This window comes from Mrakia frigida (genome assembly GCF_051309035.1).
Source record: "Mrakia frigida strain ATCC 22029 unplaced genomic scaffold BDY24scaffold_17, whole genome shotgun sequence".
Classification (NCBI taxonomy): domain Eukaryota; kingdom Fungi; phylum Basidiomycota; class Tremellomycetes; order Cystofilobasidiales; family Mrakiaceae; genus Mrakia; species Mrakia frigida.
In genome coordinates, this window is record NW_027481264.1 from 244,218 (window position 1) to 265,180 (window position 20,963).

At 54.3% G+C, this 20,963-nt stretch overlaps 7 protein-coding genes across 7 annotated transcripts; 3 read left to right on the top strand and 4 right to left on the bottom strand.

Annotated features, from left to right (window-relative positions):
- The first annotated feature begins 851 nt into the window (after positions 1–851).
- BDY24DRAFT_390478 (long-chain-fatty-acid-CoA-ligase) lies at positions 852–5,154 on the top strand. Its single transcript, XM_076640664.1, has 17 exons — positions 852–1,043; positions 1,615–1,815; positions 1,956–2,070; positions 2,177–2,202; positions 2,317–2,648; positions 2,722–3,009; positions 3,081–3,091; positions 3,176–3,385; positions 3,469–3,513; positions 3,582–3,605; positions 3,693–3,768; positions 3,834–3,981; positions 4,061–4,119; positions 4,197–4,245; positions 4,329–4,417; positions 4,506–4,700; positions 4,803–5,154. The coding sequence occupies exons 1-17, from the start codon at positions 929–931 to the stop codon at positions 4,896–4,898; spliced, it is 2,079 nt and encodes a 692-aa protein (XP_076496220.1). The 5' UTR covers positions 852–928; the 3' UTR covers positions 4,899–5,154.
- Positions 5,155–7,056, bottom strand: ERJ5 (Erj5p). Its single transcript, XM_076637887.1, has 9 exons — positions 6,974–7,056; positions 6,862–6,873; positions 6,732–6,778; positions 6,559–6,655; positions 6,371–6,473; positions 6,225–6,258; positions 6,085–6,099; positions 5,636–5,961; positions 5,155–5,533 (listed from the first exon to the last, which is right to left on the bottom strand). The coding sequence occupies exons 1-9, from the start codon at positions 7,027–7,029 to the stop codon at positions 5,279–5,281; spliced, it is 945 nt and encodes a 314-aa protein (XP_076496221.1). The 5' UTR covers positions 7,030–7,056; the 3' UTR covers positions 5,155–5,278.
- Positions 7,057–7,311: 255 nt separating this feature from the next.
- BDY24DRAFT_441759 (uncharacterized protein) lies at positions 7,312–9,127 on the bottom strand (the record flags this gene model as incomplete). Its single annotated transcript, XM_076644638.1, has 12 exons — positions 8,999–9,127; positions 8,584–8,900; positions 8,495–8,515; positions 8,395–8,407; positions 8,119–8,246; positions 8,036–8,044; positions 7,949–7,963; positions 7,840–7,878; positions 7,734–7,763; positions 7,594–7,677; positions 7,480–7,515; positions 7,312–7,388 (listed from the first exon to the last, which is right to left on the bottom strand). Exons 2-12 carry the CDS (start codon positions 8,843–8,845, stop codon positions 7,312–7,314), a joined length of 714 nt encoding a protein of 237 aa, XP_076496222.1. The 5' UTR covers positions 8,846–8,900; positions 8,999–9,127.
- Positions 9,128–9,503: 376 nt separating this feature from the next.
- Positions 9,504–11,363, top strand: CDC21 (thymidylate synthase). The gene is made up of 4 exons (XM_076640665.1): positions 9,504–9,657; positions 10,037–10,276; positions 10,375–10,672; positions 10,835–11,363. Exons 1-4 carry the CDS (start codon positions 9,571–9,573, stop codon positions 11,263–11,265), a joined length of 1,056 nt encoding a protein of 351 aa, XP_076496223.1. The 5' UTR covers positions 9,504–9,570; the 3' UTR covers positions 11,266–11,363.
- A 126-nt stretch (positions 11,364–11,489) lies between these two features.
- On the bottom strand, positions 11,490–13,953 carry BDY24DRAFT_390490 (uncharacterized protein). Its single transcript, XM_076640666.1, has 6 exons — positions 13,434–13,953; positions 13,325–13,368; positions 13,050–13,224; positions 12,828–12,881; positions 12,672–12,736; positions 11,490–12,546 (listed from the first exon to the last, which is right to left on the bottom strand). The coding sequence occupies exons 1-6, from the start codon at positions 13,602–13,604 to the stop codon at positions 11,595–11,597; spliced, it is 1,461 nt and encodes a 486-aa protein (XP_076496224.1). The 5' UTR covers positions 13,605–13,953; the 3' UTR covers positions 11,490–11,594.
- Positions 13,954–14,363: 410 nt separating this feature from the next.
- On the bottom strand, positions 14,364–19,364 carry BDY24DRAFT_415569 (uncharacterized protein; the record flags this gene model as incomplete). The annotated part of the gene is made up of 27 exons (XM_076643464.1): positions 14,364–14,593; positions 14,677–14,733; positions 14,819–14,885; positions 14,965–15,043; positions 15,106–15,280; positions 15,351–15,432; positions 15,541–15,785; positions 15,847–15,929; positions 15,994–16,073; positions 16,147–16,217; positions 16,305–16,322; positions 16,397–16,405; positions 16,477–16,669; positions 16,741–16,845; positions 16,927–17,010; positions 17,077–17,087; positions 17,162–17,262; positions 17,334–17,424; positions 17,504–17,807; positions 17,916–18,015; positions 18,094–18,166; positions 18,306–18,318; positions 18,410–18,614; positions 18,718–18,803; positions 18,897–19,032; positions 19,116–19,190; positions 19,306–19,364. The coding sequence occupies 27 exons, from the start codon at positions 19,362–19,364 to the stop codon at positions 14,364–14,366; spliced, it is 2,832 nt and encodes a 943-aa protein (XP_076496225.1).
- A 308-nt stretch (positions 19,365–19,672) lies between these two features.
- Positions 19,673–20,914, top strand: BDY24DRAFT_415570 (autophagy-related protein 27-domain-containing protein; the record flags this gene model as incomplete). The annotated part of the gene is made up of 6 exons (XM_076643465.1): positions 19,673–19,930; positions 20,049–20,174; positions 20,287–20,385; positions 20,458–20,696; positions 20,772–20,827; positions 20,886–20,914. The coding sequence occupies 6 exons, from the start codon at positions 19,673–19,675 to the stop codon at positions 20,912–20,914; spliced, it is 807 nt and encodes a 268-aa protein (XP_076496226.1).
- Between the last annotated feature and the right edge of the window lie 49 nt (positions 20,915–20,963).

Here is a 20,963-nt window from a genome sequence, read left to right on the forward strand (position 1 = left end):
TCAGAGGCCGCGTAGAGAGGCAGAGCAACTTCAAATCAGACTCACCGATACATCCTGCTCAATTTCAGCCCTAGCCGCCGCAACATGTCGTTCCAACAACTCCTCCAGGGGATCTGCATCGAGTCAAAGGCAAAGACGCGCTTGTCAGCGTTGCCCTTTTCAGAACGCCTCGCACGTCTCCCGGTCTGGAACTCACCTTGAAGCATACCAGGCCACTCCCAAACTTTCTTCTCCGCCGCGTCAAACACCTCACAAACCGTAGTAAACCGTCCTGCTTCTTCTTCAATCTCCAGCCTGCGAAAGCAGCCAGCAAGAAGAGTCAGAGCTCCCTATCCTCAAAAGAGGGAGGAGTGAATAAGAGTGACTGACCATCCTCTCAAGAACTCGTACAAGAAAGGAGTCGTCGGAGATATGGACGCGTTCGTTGAGGAGTGGGCCCGCGACGCAGAGGCAGCCGAGCGAGACGAGGCACCAGGCGAGGAGGGTAGAGTTGGAGTCGGAGGATTCCTGGATGACGAGGTTTATGATCTCGACGGGTACAACCCTGGACAGAGAGAAGGATCGAGTTCGCATGTCGGAAGGAGGAGGAGAGGGTGGAAGTTGGGAGAGAAGGAGCGGGAGGAGGTCAAAATCGAAGTGAGCTCGCTCGTTCCTATTCTTTCCTGCAGCGGAGTCTAATTGAAGCGAGCAAGTGTTCTGTCGATGATCGAGAAGTTCGATCCATAGACTTCCGAGCTGCCATCCCTGAAATGTTCTCCCTCTATTATTTTCATCGAAAGCGACGCGTCCAGGGGCGGGCTGTGACCCTTCGAAACAGCTCTCGTTCCCTCTCGCTTCCCTTTCGCACCTGACCTTCAACCATCACAATCAACACCCGCTTCCCTCCCCTCCCTTCCCACCCCATCTCTATCCCCTTCACTACACTGCTATGGCTCCTCGGAAAGGTAACGAACTAGGATCTTGGGAGGTGGATCCCAAATCTCCCCAACCGAAGGGAGAAACGAGAGCTAGGAGGTCGTACTGCGTTAAGGAGCTCGTTACCCGTGAGTCTTCTATCCTTTTTTGCTATTCTTTCGACCAATCGAGGGTTTGGATGCCTTTATGGTACATCCTCGAAAATGGGACTCGTGGGTGGGATGGATGGGGAGAAGGAGCGACGGAAGAAGGACGTCTCGGGGGAGGGGAGGAGTCGTTCGAGCTCGCTCGCCTCGTCATCCTTGTCTTCGAGCTCAAACGAACCCGAGCTGGTACTTGCCAGTCTCTCTCAAGCTACTACCCTGCAAGATCAGTGTATAGCAGTTCCAGCGGGAGGTCAGGTAGCCGGGAAGGGGTCAAAACGGGTCGACTTCTGAACCTCCCAAGGCGAAGGAGAAGGTTGGAAGCTGGGCATCGAGCCTAATCTCTTTAACACCCGACGGACGGCTCGAAGCAAATTCTCCATCAATTCACAAGCCTGTGCATACTTGCTACAAGCCTCCCGCCCACTGTTTCTTCGGTGTGCTGGCAGTTTGCACGACCCTTCAACGTTCGAGCTGACCCCTTCTTCTTCCCTCCCCTTCCTTCCCCTCTCTTCTCCCCAACCACCTGTTCGCGTCCCCACCTCGTCGACAACAGAACCTCTCCCTGGAATCGATACCACCTACGATGTCGTTCAATACGCTGCCACTACCTACCCCAACAGACGAGCGTTCGGAACTCGACCTGTCCTCGACATCGTGAAGGAGACGAAGACCATCGCAAAGATGGTAGGAGGACAGGAGACGACTCAGGAGAAGGAGTGGAGTTTCTTCAAACTGGGAGCGTACGAGTGGATTAGTGAGTACTGCTATACCACTTTTCTTCCTCAATCTTTCACGTGTAAACGTCTCGAGGCTCGTGAAACCAATCTAAATCCTGTCCCTCCCCGGTTTCGTGTTTGCCGTCCCTCTCCTCATCTCTTTTTTTGCCGCACGCAGCCTACAAGGAATTCGCAGAGTGGACAGGATGGCTCGCTACTGGGCTCTGGGAGCTTGGTCTCGGAAGGAGGGAGGGAGCTGAGGATCAGTTCGTCAACATCTTCGGAGCGACCAAGTGAGTTCTGAAGAGCTCGGAGAGACGGTTCGGTCGAGATCAACTCTCGACGCGCCTTTCGGTTTTGAGAAGCTGACCTACCGCGTCTCTCGCATCTTATCATCAGCGTGAACTGGCAGGCCGTCGCTCAAGGTATGTTTCGGTATCTCTACCTGCATTCGGCGCGTCATGGTCGCGGCTCTCGGTTTCAGCTTGACTTCACGAGCTCACCTCGACCTCTCCTTCCCCTTTACTTTACTTCTTCAGCTTGTTCTTCGATCTCAACTCCCTTCTGTACTGCCTACGATACCCTCGGACCTTCTGGACTCACCTACGCTATCAACCAACCCTCTGTTCGAGCCATCTTCGCCAACGGAGATCTCCTTCCCATGGTCGTCAAGATCATCGATGACTGCCCTTCCCTCAAGATCGTTATCTACGACGGAGAGCCCTCTGAGGATATTCTGGCTGAGCTGAGAGCGAAGGATGGAGTCAAGGTGTTGAGTCTGAAGGAGCTCGAGGCGCTGGGGAAGTCGAAGGGAGCGATCAAGGCCGTCCCTCCGAAGAGGAGCGATGTCTGTTGCGTGATGTACACCTCTGTGAGTTCCTACTTCCCTCGACTCGACTCTTTCGAGGCTCTGATACTCTTCCACTTCGTCTGTTTACCTTCAGGGATCCACCGGAACTCCTAAAGGGGTCACTCTCTCTCACGGAAACCTCACAGCCTCCGTCGCTGCCGTCTCGACTCTCCTTCACGAGGTCCTCGACCACAAGGATCTCTACCTCGCCTTCCTCCCTCTCGCTCACATCCTCGAGATCGTCGTCGAGAACAGCTGGATCTTCGTTGGAATGCCGATCGGATACGGAAAGATCAAGACGTTGACGGACGCCAACGTTCGAGGATGCAAGGGAGACATCGCTGAGCTCAAGCCGACGATCATGTGTGGAGTTCCTGCTGTTGTGAGTCTTCGAAACTTCTTCAGTCGATTGACAGAAGCTCCAACTGACTCTCTTTCTTTCTTCGCTTGCAGTGGGAGGCCATGTTCGTCTCCTTCCTTTCTCTCTCCCCTCCTCCTGTTCTCGTCAAACTGACGCGTCGTCCCCTTCTTCCTTTTCGTTTCGACAGCCGAAAAGGAGTCACTACCAAGGTCGCCGCTGCTCCTTTCGCCACTCGAACTGCCTTCGCTGCAGCCTACAGCTCGAAGCTCTTCGCCAGGAAGTGGGGCATCCCGATCATTCCTGCTCTCGCCGACGCCATCGTCTTCAAGAAGGTCAAGGCTCAGACGGGTGGGAGGCTGCGATTCGTGTTGAACGGTGGAGCTAAGCTCAGTGATGCGTGAGTACCAACTCTCGAGGGTTTCACGAAGCTGCGAGTCGAGAAGCTGATCAGACCTTCTTGCTCGTCTTCCTTCTCTTCAGCTCTCAGGAGTTCTTGACCAACAGTTTGGTGACGGTTCTGAACGGGTGAGCCTTACTCTGCAGCTGAAACTTCGTCGAAGAACTACTGCTGACCTTCTTTCATCGCTCCTCAGTTACGGATTGACTGAGACCGTCGGGTGAGCTCCTCCGTTTCCTCTCTCGAGACGCGTCGAGATCGACATCGAAACTGACCTCTCTTCTCCTTTTTGTTTCTTCCTTCTAAGGATGACCGCCGTCATGCACCCCGACTTCTACTCGACTGGACCTGCTGGAAACCTCGTTCCTAGTATGGAAGTCAAGGTGCGTCCCACGTCTCGGCGCTGTTCGTCTTTTCGAGCTGACCTCGTTTTCGTTTCGTCCTTCAGCTCGTCGACATCCCCGACGCCGGATACCTTTCGACGAACAACCCTCCGACGGGAGAGATCTACTGCCGAGGTCCTTCGTTGTTCCAGGGTTACTTCAAGCAACCTGATCTCGACGCTGAGGCTCTCACTCCGGATGGATGGTTCAAGAGTGAGTCCCTCGCTTCTTCGACGCGTCGATCGTTCGTTCTTGGCTGATCAGAAAATCTTGCTTCTCTTCTTTGGTGTAGCTGGAGATGTCGGACAGTTCAACAAGGACGGAACTCTCAGTGTTATCGACAGGATCAAGGTGAGCTCGGCTCCCTTCGAGCCGCGTCGCTCCTTCGTTCGATGCTGACTTCCCTTCCCTCCCTTCTTCCTTCTCAGAACCTCGTCAAGCTCGCCGGTGGAGAGTACGTCGCTCTCGAGAAGCTGGGTGAGCACCTCTCTCGCTCTTTCCTTCGTCTCGTCGCGTCTCCTCTCCTCCCGCTGACTCGTTCGTCCCTTCCTCCCTCACAGAATCCGTCTATAAATCCAACCCCATCGTCGGAAACATGGCCGTCATGGCCAATTCGGAAGTTCGTCAGCCCATAGCAGTCGTCGTCGCTGTACGTCTCTCTTTCTCTCTTTCTCTCTCGCCTTCCCATTCGTTCTCTCGTTTGGTCTCCGGACCTGACCCTCTCCCTCCCCTCTCAGCACGACCCCAACTTCCACACCTTCGTTGCCACCAAGAACCTCAACCCTACCAACCAGAAGGACGTGCACGAGCTCGTCAAGGACCCCAAGATCCGGAACGCCGTGCTCGCAGAGATCAACGGGACCGGAAGGAAGGCTGGGTTGAACCAGATGGAGCTGCTGCAAGGGGTGGTGTTGGTTGCGGACGAGTGGACGGTGAGTGCAGCGTTTCGTTTTGGGGAGGGGAGAGGGTGAGAGGGAGAGAGAGAGAGACGACGCTGACTCGTTCTCGTTTGTTCGTTGGTTCGTTTGCTGCAGCCCGAAAGCGGACTCGTCACCGCCGCTCAGAAGCTTCAGAGGAAGGCTATCGAGAAGAGGTACGAGGCCGATGTGAAGAAGGCTTACGGGGTCTAATCCATCGCTCCCATACTCTCTTTCTCGTTGCTCGTCGTTGTTTTTTTTGGTTCGTTCTTGGACGCGTCCCGGTTCTCTCGTTTGTCGTCTCTTCTTTTCTTTCCCTGTTTCTCGATTCTCGCCTGCGACTGTACCCTTTCTCTTTTACTTAATACGATACCATTCTCTCCTTTCCCTCGTTTTTTTTTTTCTTCTCTCGAACCCTCTCCCTCTCGCTTTCTCTCACTTGATTCGAATGCCACCCTTCTCTCCCGCTCTCTTTCCTCTCCCTCGTCTCGCGAAAACAAACGCAAGGACCATCCTCTATTCCCATCCTCCTTCTCTCCCTCTTCTCTCTCCTCAACCCAACACCAACCAAAGCAAAATCGAAGCTCTCTACTCTACCTCCTCTTCACAGCCTTCCCGTTCCCGCTCTCCTTCTTGCTCTTCTCCTTCCCAGCCTCCTTCACCACCACAGCCTCCTGCTCCTCAGAGCTCTCACCCTCCTCAACAGGACTCTCAGGGATCTTCGAACCAGCGACTTTTTGTTGGAGGGACTGCAAGAGCAGGAAGGGCCAGGTGGAGGTGGTGAAGGAGGGTTTGGAGACGAGGTCGGGGGTGAGGAGTGTTTGAGAGGGTGGGGAGGTGGGTTCGATCTGGGTTGGGTTGGCGGTGAAGAAAGAAAAGGGAAACGGTGAGTCTCGAGAAAAGTAGGGAGAGCCGAGGAGTTGATAGGAAGGAAAAAAAAAGCGACTCACAAGATAAACCTCTCCCTCTCTCCAAACCATACACTCCACCGTCCTTCCTCCAGCTCCCGTCCCAGCCGTGAGGGGGACCAAGACCTTCTTCTTCGCGTCCTTCACAGCCACGGGCAATCTAGCAACCGCTCCCTGAGCACCTCCCACTCGAGAGGAAGAAGAGGAAGCAGGAGTGGTCCAAGCGAGCGTCTGAGCTCGAGCGATGAGGTCGGTGATGCGTTGGAGATCTCGGCGGTAGTTGAGCGTGAGGTAGAGGTGTTGGAAGAGGGAGGTGAGGAGGGCGAGGAAGAGGGAGACGGTGATGAAGCCGGGGCGGTAACGGGAGTCTGAGGGAGGGTGGGAAGAGAGGGAGGAGGTTCAGCTCGAAGCAGGGAGGGAGCGAGAGAGAGCGGAGAGGGGACGGAGGGGAAAGGAGAGGGACAGAAGGAGAGGGAGAGAGAGGGACATACAGAAGTATCCAGTTCCTATAGAACCCAAACGAAACCAAGCAAGAACGAAAAGGTGAGCTCGTTGCGACGAAAGGGAAGGGGAAGGAGATGGACGAGCTGAGCTCGCACGACCTCAAACGAGCTCGAGTTTGACGACGAACCTTTCCATTTAGGGACTCCGTTCTTGTAGAAGAACTACACACAACAACATCAACAACCCAAAAGGTCAGCTTAAGCGCCTTCAAACGAACCGAAAAAGCGCGACGGAGCAACGAAGGAAACGCAAAGAGCGTCGAGCTCAACTCACATCATACCTCTTCCTACCCTCCGGCTTCTTCAAGATCCCCCAGATCGTCCCCAGCCTCGCAAACCGCTCAGCAATCCCTTTCACGTTCGGGTTCTTGTCGGGACTGTCCAACAAAACCAACAAGACCAAAGCAGTCAGCTCCAATGCCTCCTTCCTCCTTCCTCCCCCTTGAAGCTCGTAGGACTGACTGCATCGTGACCGAAAGAGTCTTGAAAGCCTTGCCGATCTCCTTGACAGAAGCTGTGGAAGGGATGTTGAGGAAGGAGTAGAACGTCGTTCCTTTGCCTGGACAAGAGAACGAGAGGTCAGACGAGCCAGCGAGGGAAGAGAGAGAGGAGGAAGGAGGGGAGATGGGACGCACCCTCAGCTTGTTCGAGGGCGGAGACGATGTCGAAGATTTCGTGATCCCTGAGAACCGCACGAACAACAAGCGAAAGGTCAGCTTGCTGGAACGAACAGAGAAAGAAGCAGGCGAGGAAGGTGGGACGAACTCTTTGTCCCATCTGTTGAGTCGTTGCCAGCGAACCGGGGAAAGGTTAGCTCGTTTCATTTCCTTCTCTCTCTCTTCTCTACACCTGGAAAAGGAAAGGGAGCGGGACCTACGCAAGAGCAGTTCCCACGAGGGCGAAGAACACCAGGAAGAGGGAGAGGAAACGCATCGTGGCTGGGAAGGAGTTGGTTGGGAGGGAGGGAGGGAGGGAGGAGAGGGCGAGCTCTCGAATTCCGAGGAGAGGAGAGGGCAACGAGCCGGAGCGGAGTCAAAAACGGTCGTTGCGCGGGAAGAATTTTCGAGAGAGAGGCCGGGTAAGAATGAACGAGGGTGGTTCTTTTGATACTACGAGCTAAACTAGCTACAAAAACGGGAAACCGGTTGGGAGGGGGACGAAAAAGGAGAGGAGACGCGTCGAAAGATCCAAGCGAAGTGCAAGGCTAGACCCAATCTACACCTGTCGTCTCAATCGTCGAGGGGAGTACTTCCTTCGTCGTTCGGCGGTTGCAGCTTCCTCGACGACGGCGACTGTTAAGTAAGACAAACGAAGAACCAGACGCGTCGAGGTTGTTGTTGTTAGTTTACTCGACGTGCGAGAGGAAGGATGAGAGAGACCTACCAGCAGTGGTTTCAACGGCGACTTTAGCAGCGGCAGCTGTGAAGAAAAAGAAGAAGAGTCAGTTTGGTGAAGAAGAGAGACTAGAAGAGGGAAAGAGACAGAAACGGAACAAACTGGCAGTAGCGGCGGCAGCTTCCCCAGCAGCGACGACGGTCTCGGCGGCAGCTTTAGCAGCAGCGGCGGTTTCGGTAGCGGCGGCTGAAGAGAACTAAAGGGTCAGTAGGGCTCGAAAGGAAGGGAAAGAGAGAACGAACCAGCAGCAGTCTCGACGGCGACTTCGGCAGCTGTTTTTGTTTCAACGCGACGAAGATGGGTTCAGCTTAGGAGTTGAGGTGAGAAAGGAGAGGAGAGCACACTGACCAGCAGTAGCAGTAGCTTCGGCAGCGGCGGCGGCTTTGACTGAGGAAAGAGAAGAGAGGCAAGAGGTGAGCGAGAGCGAAAGTCGGGAAGAGGACAACATGAAACGAACCAGCTTCGGCGGCAGCTGGTTCGAAAGAGAGCGTAGGGAAGGTCAGGTTGAGCGAGGAATTAAGTTAGAGAGAGGGAGGAGACTTACCAGTGGCGGCTGAGAAGAGTGAAGTGCGAAATCGATCAGCAAAGGAGCGACTTGACAAAACGACAACAAGGATCGGTGCTCACTCCCGACAGCAAGAGCAGGATCCTCAACGACAGCAGCAGTAGCTTCCGCGGCAGCAGCAGCAGCAGCAGTATCAACAGCGGCGGCAGCAGTTTCGACGGCAGCGGCAGCAACTTCGGTGACGGTGACGCTGGAGGAAGAAGAAGAGTAAGAGAAAGAGAAGTCAGGACGCGTCGAGCGACGGAGGAGAAAGGGAAGAGGACTCACGTAACTGGACAAGAAGAAGGATTCAAAGACGGTAAGCTGAGATATAGATGAGAAGTGAGAAAGGGTGAGACTTACCTGTCGCGGCTGAAAATGAAAAGGGAGACCGAAAGCGAGAAGATGATCAGCTCAGGAGAGAGCAACGAACGCGGTCAAGCAGAAACGAAGGCTTACCAGCGGCTTGAGCGACAGTTCCTGCAAGACAGAAAGCGAGCCTGATCAGACTTTGTTCCTCAAAACGAAAAGGAAAGAGTCTTACTCACCCTCCTGAAGAGCAATAACCTGTTCGAGCAGATCCTTCAACGTCGCCTGAGCTGCGAGGTTGTTGCCAGCTCCTGCTCCTCCCCTGTTGCCTCCTCGCGCCCTTCTCTGGGGAAGGGATCGCCTGTTGATGGCCTTGACGAGGGAGTCTCCGTCGATGGAGGAGGTTCCGGTGAGAGGGGCGGGCATGGGGAGAGCGAGGGTGGAGGAGATGAGGGAGACGGAGGAGAGAAGGAGCAGGGTGAAGGGGGTGGAGAAGAACATTTTTCGTAGGTGTGAAAGGAAGGGAAATGGGGTGGTGAGGTGGGAAGGGAGAGAGCTGAAGGGGAGAGGTGAGGGAGAGAGACGAGAGGCCGGAAAGGAGTCAGCGAGAGGGGACGTGAACTTCGAAAACGATGAGATGAGAGAAGAACCTACTGGGATGAAGTAAGAAGCAAAAGGAGGAGCTATCGAAGCTTGTAGTAGGAAAGTCGTGAGTAGGAGTCTCCAAAGGTCCGGCCTAAGGGTTGAGAAAGAGAGAGAGAGAGGAAGAGGGAGGGGAGGGTGGGGGAGCCTGAAGTTGAGATGCTGGAGGTTGAGAGGGAAGGAGGGAAACACCCCGAAATCGGAAGCCTTTTAAGTCTTCCCGGAGAGCATAAAGGGGCGAAGAGGAAAAGAGGGAACAGGGCGACGGGAGCTAGATTGTCTCGGTTTCGCTTCCTCGTCGCTTGATCGAGCGTCGTCGAGGCCTCGAAACTTTCTCCCTCTCCTGCTTCGAGAACCGAACCCCAAAGAACGGCGTATATCAGCCTTGTTGCTTTGAGAATCGATGGGAACAGAGGGAAAAGTGGTTGGGAGGGAAGAAGCGTTTCCAAAGATGAGCTTGAGCTCGTTCCTCGATGACTTCTCTCCGTCAAATGAATTTGGGACGACGCGACGACCACCTTGCCTTCTTTCGCCCACCACCCACCACCCTCCCTTCCCCCCAACCGACCTCTCGTCTTTTCTCAATGGTTGCTCCTACCTCGGAAACAGTCGTCAACGGAAATGATCCTCGTGAAATCTCAGCTGGAACGAACGGAAAGGTCGCGAACGAGGTGAGTTTGGTTTCTCCTCCCTTTCCCTTCCTTCGAGCTCGACGCGTCGTTGGAGCCGTACTGGGAGGTCGCGAGAGCCCGAAAGAGGTGTATACGAATAGCATTTGTTGTCGTTCTACCTCTTCCGGGGTTCGAAGCTGGATGGGTCTCAAAGAAGATGTTCGAGAGCTCGAAGAAGGGAAGCTCATCAAAAGAAGGGACGCGAGCTTCCTTCCTTTTCTCGCACGCTTCCTTCTCGTCAGCATCCTGTTCTGGAGCGAAGGATAGCTCACGAGGATACGCAGGGATGGAGAGAACACATATTCTTTGGCGAACTTCACTATTTTCAACTCTCTGACTGACTTATCTTCGCTCCTTCTCCTTCCTCCTTCCCATCCAGTCCTCCGTCCCTTCCACTTCTACCTCCTCCGCTCCTTCTCCTCCTCCTACCCCAAGACACGAGGAGTACCAGTACCTAGACCTCATCAAAACCATCATCTCCACCGGTGGACATCGTCCTGATCGAACCGGAACCGGAACCATCGCTCTCTTCGCTCCTCCAGCTCTTCGCTTCTCCCTCGCCAACGGAGCTCTCCCTCTCCTCACCACCAAGCGAGTCTTCTTCAGAGGTGTTCTCGAGGTCAGTCTGCTCTCGCATCTCACCGAATGCCCTCTTTGCGTTCCCAGTTTCGTCGATGCTGACCTCTTCCGCTTCTCTCTTTGACTCGACCGTCGCAGGAGCTCCTTTGGTTCATCTCGGGCTCGACCTCGATGCTCTCGCTCCAGCAGAAGGACATCCACATCTGGGACGGGAATGGTTCTCGAGCCTTCCTTGACTCTCGAGGTCTCTCTCACCGAGAAGAAGGGGACCTCGGACCTGTGTACGGGTTCCAGTGGAGGCATTTCGGAGCGAAGTACGAGGACTGTCACGCCGACTACAAGGGGAAGGGGGTGGATCAGCTGGAGGATTGTATCTGGAAGATCAAGAACAACCCTACCGATAGGAGGATTGTTTTGAGTGCTTGGAACCCTGCAGGTGAGTTTGGGATCTCCTCGCTCGCGGTGAAAGGAGTACTGGCTCGAAGAAAGGAGGAAGGACGTCTCGAACGAAGCTCATTTCTCGTTCCTCCTCCCCTCCCTTTCCTTCCCTCTTCTTCCACCACTCCCTGGTCGTCACCACCCTTCCCCCAACATCCAGATCTCCCTCTCATGGCCCTTCCGCCCTGCCACATGTTCTGTCAATTCTTCGTCACCCTCCCTCCTCCCTCCTCCCCTCCCAACACCAAACCTCTCCTCTCCTGCCTCATGTACCAACGCTCCTGCGATCTCGGACTCGGAATTCCCTTCAACATCGCCTCCTACTCCCTCCTCACCCACATGATCGCCCTCGTCACCGACACCACCCCTCACGAGTTCATCCTCCAGATGGGAGACGCTCACGTCTACAAGGACCACGTCGACGCGTTGGGAATCCAAGGGACGAGGGAACCGAGGGATTTCCCGAAGTTGGTTTGGAAGAGGAGTGAGGAGGAGCTGAGGGAGGGAGGGATTGATGGATTCAGGGTGGAGGACTTCGAGGTGGTGGGCTACAAGCCGCATGGGAAGTTGGAGATGAAGATGAGCGTTTGAGGAGGGAGTGCTCGAGGTAGAACGGTCGGGACGGACGAGGTCGGGTCACTTTAGCTATCAAATAGACGGATTGTATTTGATATTTGCTTGTCTGTTCACCTCGGCGACTAGATCTTCGGGAACTGGAAAACGCTGGTCGATCTGGGAAAGGAAAGCGACGCGGTCTTGTTGACTCTCTTTTTGCTCGTTCCTTGCGTGGTGGAGTCCAATAGATAGCGATCTACGGTGCACAGAGATAAAATAACAGACAACAAGACAAGCAAACAACCATGAACCCAAAGAAGCTAGCGAATGAGATGAAAAGACAAGACGAGACGCGAAATCGAAGGCTAACTTGAAGGGGAAGGATCCGAAGCTTCTGACGATGCCGACCCATCGCTACTCCCAGCCACCATCGGTGGCCTCTTTTCACACCCAGTGCCCGATAGCAGAACCGCTACGGAAACCATCTCCCCTTCCAGCTCAATGTTCTCTCCCTCCTTCCCGCTCTCCTTCGACGCGTCCGACCCTTTCCTCAACGACTCCTCCTTCACCTCTCCCGCCGTCACCGTGGGGACGTCCCTTCTCTCTTCTACCCTTCCGGCACTCCTAAACATAGCTCCGAAGCTCATTCCTCCCGAGGATCTCGAGAATCTCCGCCGTCGTTCGGGAGTGGTGTCTCCGGAGGGAGGAGGGTTGGGAGGGAGAGGAGGGAGGGTGTCCTGCGGCGATTTGCCGTCGAAGAAGGTATCGGAGGAGGAGGAGGAGCAGGAGAGTTTGTGGAGGAGACGACCAGTCGATGAGAAGGGGATCTTGACGGCCTCGTAGACGTCTCGTTGAGTTCCGAAGAGGGCGAAGCAGATGAGACCGATGGACGACTGAAACAACGCTGGCGCGTGGGATGAGGGTCGGACGATGATGATGATGGCAACGCTGCCGAGGAAAGGTTGATCAGATGAAGAGAGGGTCAGCGAGATAAGACGTAGCGAAAAAAAGGAGAAACTCACGCTAGAGCTACAACCACGGCGAGTCCAAAGATCAAAACTCGAATGGTGAAAGTTCGATTCAACTGTGGTCGAACTACGATGTTCGCGACCTGGGCGTCGACTTGAGATCCGAAGGAACGAGTTTGGAAGTAGTTCTGAGCGAAGAGGACGATTCCCCAGACTGCATGGAAGGGAAAGAGCAACGAAAGGTTTAGCGCGCTCGTCGAAGGGCGGGAGACGAAGAGAGAGCAGCTGACCGTCGAAGACGAGAGCAGCTAGAACGGCAATCACTGCGACAACATGCAGAAGATCGGTGCTGGAAAAGAACGAAGGAAGATGTCAGATTCGGGATGAAAGAAGGGAGGAGGAGCGGAAGAGCGCCGAGCCGTGCTCGACGCGTCGAACGGAAACCAGAGAGAGCTGCTTCGACGAAGGACTCACTAGATGTTCTGAGCGTAGCAGGTCAAGACTGTAACGTAGAGATCATCCGGTCGCATTGACGTCGACTGCAAAACCAGAAGGAAAGGACGAAGGTGAGCTTTCTCAGCGCTCGATCACTTTCAAGCGAGACTCGACGCCTCCTCTTCCTCGACTTACCACGATGGAGATCACGAATACCAACAATCCCACCACCCACGGCAAGCAGATGAGCTGTTTAACGGAGGAGGAAAGGAGTCAGAGTGAGCTTTCGATTACGAGGCGAGAAGGAAACATCGACGTCTTTTCTTCGTCGGCGTCGCAGGCCTCCCTCGACTCCTCTTCGTCCGTTTCCGCTCTCTCTCCTTCGTCTTCGTCCTTCAGCAACAACGACGGACTCACGAGTGGATGCAGGAACCGATCCGACAGCACCTTCTTTTCAGCTCGGCTCATCAGAAGACTCCAAGTGTAGGCGACGAGGCTCATCGTTGCCGTTGTAGCACATGCAGTCCCTGCCGTCGTTCCTGCTTGAGAGATCAGACATAGACCCCAGTTTGTGTAGAGCGGTTGATGTGAACTGAAAACAGGAAGGAAAAAGTCAGCAGGGAAGAGGAAGAGGCGGAAAGGGGGCCGGTTCGATCTTCGGATCCAAGAGGGAAGCTAAGATTTCGACGTACACCAGTAGGTTGAGGATATCGTTCAGGGAGTAAGCGGCAAAGAGCTGAAGCAGACGAAGGGAAGGAGGTCAGCTTCGAAGCTTCTCGCAAGGGGAGGAGACGAGCTCACCGAGAAGAGGATGGGATGTCGCTGTAATTTGGCCAGGAGGATGATGATTGTGAGGGAGGTGAGGAGGATGAGGGAGATTGAATGAAGAGCGATGAAGAGACGTTGTATTGGGATCTGATCTGGCCTCGGCTCGGTTCGAAGAAGGAGGTGTCTGGGAGGGAAGACAGCCATCGGGAGAGGAGGGAGGGGAGGGCGAGACGACGGAGGTGGCTGTTGAGGTTTTGAAGGTTTACGTTGTTCTCCCGTCCCAAGATGAGAAGACGTGTGGAGGAAGGCTGTCTTTGCTTTTTGTGGTGCTGGAATGGCTGAGACTTCGAGGTGGCGAGCGACCGAGGAAGGAGGCCGAGGGAGTGTGGGGAGGAGGACGTCGAAAGAGGAACCGACGCGAATCGAGCGAGACTGGAGGCAGCTGATCTCTCTATAGGCAGATATATGGGATAGAGGTGAACGACGAAGCGGCGGTGGAGGATAGGATGGAGTCGTCGGAGGCTCTTCTGCTTTCAAAGGCCTTCTTCGCGGGCTGGGGGAGGGAGGAAGTGAGACTGTCTCGAGCTCGTCGAAACGCCACGTTTCTCGAGCACCCTCTCGTTTTACGATTTTGGACCAAACCTTCTTGATGGCTCCTAATCAGCTTAAACACCCGCGAACAAAATGAATCTCGCACTAGATCGAGAGATTGAAGGTCCGCTATCTATCCGAACTGAGCTGTCCGTCGTCGCTCGTCCTCTCCCTCGCCTGTCCTTCCTCGCCCTCGTCCGTCGACGCCAAACCGTTATCAAAAAAATCGGCCGACGTGGAGCTGGAGCTGGATCCCAGGGATCCTGAAATTTTGTTCCGGCAAGAGAATAAGAACATTCGATCTCGAGAAAGCGGCATCAGAAAGAACTAGACAAAACGAAGCGAACCGAACAGAGCCCCCAACCAGCCGTCTCACAACCCCAGCATCTTCCTAACCCTCGCCCAGAATCCCTTCCTCTTCGGCTTGGACGAATCGAGCTTCTTCGAAGAACCAGCTTCGAGAAGCGACTTCGTCTTGCTTGCCTTCTCCTCGACGAAGCTTCCGATGAAGGTACTGGCAGTGTCGTCGTCGTCGATCTCGGAAATGGTAGCTTCGGCGACGAGGGATTGAGGAGCACCTTGAGGGTAGTTCTTGAGGAGAGCTGAGAAAAGTAGGCGGGGAGAGAGGTAAGCTTGGAGTCGATGGCGACGCGTCGAAGTCGACTGAGAAGTGAAAATCACTCACAGAACATAGCGAGGGAAAGGGAAGCGGAATCGTTCGTAGCCATGCCGACGATCTCAGCTGTAGGGGAAGAAGAACAAGAGATGATCAGGAAACGAAAAGAGAGAAGAACGAGAGCGACGCGAAAAATCAAAGGACGACTTACAGATGGGCTTGATGAAATCCGAGCCTCCTACGGTGACGGGATCGGGCCAAACTCCGGTTTTGTTGGTCTACAAAAGGGAAAGGACGGAGAACAGATCAGCCAAAGTACTTTGAAGGGAACTCGGGATCTTCTCGAGGGAGACTCACGTTGAATTGAACCCATGCTCGGTCAATCAACGACTGGTTGTTCCTTCGAGCACCCACGTAGGCAAGATTCTTGGCGTAACTGAAGAGAAGCAATCGATCAGCTCGAGTTTGAGACGCGACGTCAACAGAAAGGGGACTCACAGCTGAAGGAACGCTCCCGTCGAGAAGGTCTTCCCGTAGACTGAAGTCTTCTCTGCAGCCGTGCCTGACATGAGCCAACAGAAGTCCAAGAAGGCCTTATCGAAGGTAGGGACGTCGAGGAGGGTGACGACTTCACAGAGCAACTCGAAGCCTCCGAAGAGATGGGCGAGGTTGTCTGCGAAAAAAGGGGAACGCGTCAGTCGAGATCCGAAAGGAGAAGGAGAAGGAAGGATAAAGGAACGAACAGGCTGCAGAGAAGGAAGCAGAGATGTCGTCTTCGTTGGTGAGATGACCAGTAGCAGGATCGAATCCGACGGCACCTCCGTACTGAAGGAAGGAGGAAAAGAAGGGAAAGGAAAGGAAAGGAAAGGAAAGGAAAGGAAGGAGAGAAAGTCAGTTGCAAGTTCAAGCTCGATCGTCTACTCCTGAACTCACTCCTCCTTGGAACATGCCGTAGGGGAAGGCGCCGATGTCCACCATTCCCGTTCGGATCTTGTCTTTGAACTTGGTATCTCCCGATCTCTCCCACTCTGTGAGCCAATTTCCGACCAAAGCCACCCAGTCGGGCCCAATCCTCACTCTAGCAGGAGCATGAGGAGTAGGGAGATACTCTCGAAGAGGCTCCCACTTCCTGAGGGTCTCGTCGACTTGAAGGGATTTCTTCAAAGCGTCTCCGAGGGCTGCAAAGACGAGAGAAAGACAAGTCAGAAAAATCTTCCACTCCTCCGGTTCTCGACTCACCTTCATCTCCTCCCGAGAGGTAGTACATTGGCCTCTTGAGATGGCTTCCACCGACTCGAGCTTCCTTAGCTCCGTCTCCCCAGCTGCGGAAGAAAGAAGGAGACGAGTCAGCCTCATAAAAAGGAGAGAAGGAGAGAAGGAACGGACTGTGAGACATTGTGTCGCGATCCGAGACCAGCGAAGGTTCCTCCAGAGTAGAAGTCGGACTCGGTAAGGTGACGAGTCATCTGTAAAAATGAGCCGTCAAAGTCGAAAGTCAACGCGTGTAAACCGAGTCGAAAGCAAGGAGGAGGGACCCACAGCATGAGCGATTCGGAAGATATCGGATCGTCCAGTTCGAAGGAAGGCCGTCCACAACCAGAGATCGGTTCCTGAGGAAGGAAAGAGGAGGAGAGAAAGGAAGAAAAACGTCAGTCAACGCGTCGGTTCGAACGAAACCCGTCGAGCTAGATACTTACCGAGCTCAGCGTTGTCCCCTTCCGAACCGAAAGATAGCATGTCAGCCTCTAGTATCTACATCGAGAATGTCATGCTGCAAAAGAGATCTCACAGGCATAGCCTGCGAAAATGCGGAAAGATTCGAAGCAGTCAGCGTCTCTACGGTTTCAGTTCACGCCCAAACGTACATACCTCCTACATCGTACCGCCACTCGTGTCGCACAGAGTCGTAGGTATGCATGACATCTCCGAAATTCCAGAAGCCGTACCATCGTCGACTCTCGATCTCCTGAAGATACCAGTCCAAAAGCGAGCTCTGCTTCTTCTCGAGAGGAAGGTTGGCGTTGGGAGTAGCCCACTGATCTCCGAAGAGTTTGGCGGATTGCTGTAGAGGAAAGAAAGTGGGGTCAGTATCGACTTCGACGATGTGGAAAAAGAGAAGAGAAGGGGACGAACGTAGAACTCGGGAGTCGCAAAGAGAGCAGGCGGCTTCGATACGACCTTTGAGAGCTCTCCGAGGTAGTCTCGGGAAGGAGTAGCTGTGGTGGCGATGAGAGAGATCTGAGAAAGAGAGGGGACGCGTCTCGTCAACTTCATCGATGCACGAAGGGGGACGGACTCAAGACGAAGGTGGAGACGCACCTCGTAAGATCGGCTGATTCCGACTGGTGTAGAAGTAGCGGCAGGGTTGGGGTTATCTTCGTAGATCAAATCGAGTTTGTGGTCCTACAAAGCGAGCGAAGAGGGGCGTGAGTCACAGACGATCTTCGACGCGGCCCGTCGAAGACTCACGATGTTGTCGTCTAGGGAAAGGAACGGCAGAAGGAAAGTGAGAAAACGACAGAAGAAGATTTTTTAAGAAGTTTCTTATGCTCACAATGCCTCTGATCCATCGACTCTCCCGCTGGAGAGTAAGCCCAGACGGTGACGGTGGCATTCTCGCTTCCAGCCTTCCTCACGTCGAGACCTCGAGGGTACCTGGAGAAGAACGGGAAGGATCAACGGTCAGCTCTCGTTAGTACCGAACGTGGGAGACGAGGAGGACTTACATCTCCCAGAAATCCCTCTCAGCAAAGATAATTCCTCCGTGAACAGCTCCTCCAACGAATCCCAATCCAGAAGCTCGAGAACCGAATCCAGCTGGACATACGAGGAACGATCAATCAGTCCCCGTCGCCTCAAGACATCCTCGTTCTTCCTCAAGCTCGAGCAGACTCACCGTGCTTGAGCCAACTTCCACGGTTCTCCTGAACCCGCTTCCAGATCGAGAAGGAATCCGCGTCGAGTTGAACGAGAGAGAAGTCGTTCCAAGCCGGAAGCGAGTCGAGGTAAGGAGTAACGGTAGCCGGCCAGCTCGAGGTGTCCGGAGTAGGAGTACCTTCGAACTGAGGTCCAGAGACGGCAGGAAGAACGTCCCTTCGAAGTCCGGTCAAGACGTTGACGGACTCTCCCCAAACTCCTCCTTCGGTGCTTCCGAATCGAACATGTCGATCCCATAGCTTCTCGTCGGATTGGAAAGGGACCTGCGAGTAGAAAGGAAAGGGGTAGCCGGGAGTCAGGACCGATTCGGACGTCGCTTCGATTCGAAGCTGAGAGAAAAAGAACGAGAGCGGGCGAGAGTCAAGACGCACCTTGAACGAGAGACCAAGACCTTTGATGTTGTCTTCCGAAGGTCCGACGTCGAGGGTAAAGGTGTGAACGATTCGAAGCTCAGTTCCTCCAGCTCCGACGCTAGTCGTAGGAGAAGGATGAAGAAGAGGGATCAGCCTCCCGAGAGAGACACGAGAAAGAAGAGAGCGAGAAACCCACATGACTCGAAGGGTGAAAGGAAGGAGGGCTCCCTTCTTTGAGTCTTGGGGTTGGTATCGTCCGGTGAGTTTGACTGAGAGGCGAGAAGGGAACGAAGGACGCGTCAGGATGGAACGAGAGATGAGCGAAGGACGCGTCGAAATCCTGGTCGGTCGAAGAGCGGGGAGAAAAGGGAAAGGTGAAGATGGATTATCGGCGGGGATAGGACTCACGAACAGCTCGGATCTGGAAGGTTTCCGACGCGTCGAAGAAAAAGAAGAAGAGTTCGATCAGCATCGTCGTTTCTCGTTCGAACGAAGAGGAATCAACAACTCACAGGTCCATCCTTCTCGACCTCGCAGGTCTCGATGTTTCCGAGGGCGCTGGTCACGACGGGAGTTCGTCCGTTATCCCAGGAATCGGGGATGTCCTGAACCTGGAGGACGAGTTGTCCGTTCTTTCCCTTGTTGTTTCCATCGATGGAGAGAGATTGGAAGAGCTCGGTTCCAGAGGTCTTGATCACTGCTCGGAAGGTTCCAGTACTGTCGAAGAGGCCAACACGAGTGTCAGCGAGTAAGAAAGAAGAAGAGACAGAGAAGCACGAGACGAGACGGGAGGAGGGGAAAGAGCGAGCGAAGGACGAACGAGATCTGGTACGATTCGTTGTCTCCTCCCTTCTTGACCGAAACAGGAGTAGCGTGCTCGACGGGAGTTCCAGGAGCGAGAGTGAGCTGCGGAAGGGCAAAAGGAGAAGAAAAAGAGAGGCGTCAGATTCCTTCTCTCGTCAAAAGGTTGAAGGGAAAGAGAAATGAGGACGAGCTCACCTTCGACGTGAGTCCAGCATTGGGAGCGATGGTGTGTCCACTCCACTTGAGAGAACCGTCCTCCCAGTAGGCGAGAGGGTAGGACTGAACAGGCACTCCTTTCCCGTCCTCGCCAGTAAGAGCGAAAGCGGTCGATCTTAAACGAGAGAGAGAAGAAGAAGGAACGAAGTTCAGCCTCGTTTCGCTTCCGACGCGCCGAAACGAGAGAAAGGAGCTCACTTGAAGACCTGTCCTTGAGGCCAGGGTGCTCCGAACTCGGTGGTGTGAGTGTTGGAGGTAGGGGTTCCATCCAACCTGTCGTCGAAAAGGAAGGAAACAACAGAAAGGAAGGGAGGAAGGTCAGCCACTCGTTGAGCAGATGTGGCTGAATCGAAACGCGTCAACAAAGAGAGAGAGAGAGAGAGCTTACCAGTGGAAGTCGATGGAATTTACCGCGAGGGGTTTGATGTTAGACGGAGCGTTGACCATCTTGATGGATCGTGGGGGTTGGGTGATGGAGGAGAAAAGCAGAGGAAGAGAAGAGGAAGAGCGACCTGAAGCGCTCCGGACACGCACCGTCCCGGTCGATATTGCACCGAACGCTAGCGCGATCTAGTCAGGGCAAGCCAGGGTCAGGTGGGTCAGGTGAGCTTGTTCGCCACTCGGTCGAAGAGAGACTTGATAGAGAGCGAGAGGAGGAAGAGGAGGAAGGTACGCCGAGCGCTTCTCTGTCCCTCCCTTCATCTCTTCGCTCTCTTCTCCTCCCAAGATCAGCTCCACCTCTTCTTCTCTTCAACATGTCAAAGCTCCTCCTCCTTCCACTACTCCTCCTGCTGAGCTCGTCTCTACCAGCGGTCGAAGCAGGCTGCAACGTCCCCATCTCTCTCCCCTCCGGTCTCCGAACGATCCTCGACCTCTCTCCCTTCCTCAACAACAACAAACGTGAAATCTCCTACTCAGCTCTCACTCCTCCCTCTCTCACCACCTACACCTTCGCCTTCGGGACCTGCGAGAACGGAATAGGCCACGATGGAACACTGGAAGACGTAGAACAAGTGAGCTCGACCTCCGGCCCTTCCCTCTCCCTCCCTCCCTCCCCTGCTTCGTTTCAGACTCACAGTTCTTTTCTTGCTTCTGTGTCCTCGCTCTATCTTCCCTCCGTCCCCTTCTTAGTGCCCTCCCTCTACTCTGATCTGTCTGACAGCTCTCAACACGAGACCTGCTCATCGTTCCGAACCTGGGAGGATCACGTCGGTGGTTTCGGTAGCTGCTTCGTTGGAGGAGGGAAGGGCTGAGTTGGTGAGGAGGGAGGGGAGGGAGTATGGTGAGAATTCGAAGCTCCTTTTGAAGAGCTTAACCGTAGAGATAGAGAAGCTGAACGAGGTTTGAATCTGTTTTGGTTTGGTGGGAGAGAACAGCCGATATCAGGATCACGTTGAAGGGAGAATCGTTCGCTAACATCCCTCAAGAGACTGTTATCGATCTTCGATGCGATCCCAATTCTCCAGAGGTGAGTAGATAGACTGGTTCGAGGCTCACCTTGTAGATTCGAGCTGATATCGAGTCCCCGTTTGTGCTGCAGCCATCGGATCCTACGTTCGTCTCGTCGGATCCCTCGACGGGGAAACACAAGTTTCGCTGGACGTCCAAGCTCGGTTGTCTCGATTTCGCCAAAGTTGTCGACGGAGGGAAGAAGGAAGGACCTCCTATTCCTAAACCCGGGAAGGATGAACATCAAAAAGAGGAAGGAGAGGGAGAGGAAGGTCAGGAAAAGGGAAGAACGAAGTCGACCGCTCTCCTCTTCTTCGCTATCACTCTTGGGTGAGCTCCTCCTCTCTTCTCCTCCCCCTTTCCTCCCACCAAACCTGACTGAATCGTACGCTCACCCTCGTCCAGAACCATCGTCTTCCTCGTTATCTCCTTCTTTTTGATCCGACTCCTCCTCGAACGACGTTCTCGAGCTGGGAGGAGGACGGGAGGGAGGAGAACGAGCTCACCTCAGTTCGCTAGGAGCAGCTTCCCTTCTGTTCAGTACGTAGTTTTCGAGGGAGAAGAGGATCAAGAGCAACCCGCGACGCCGAGGACTCC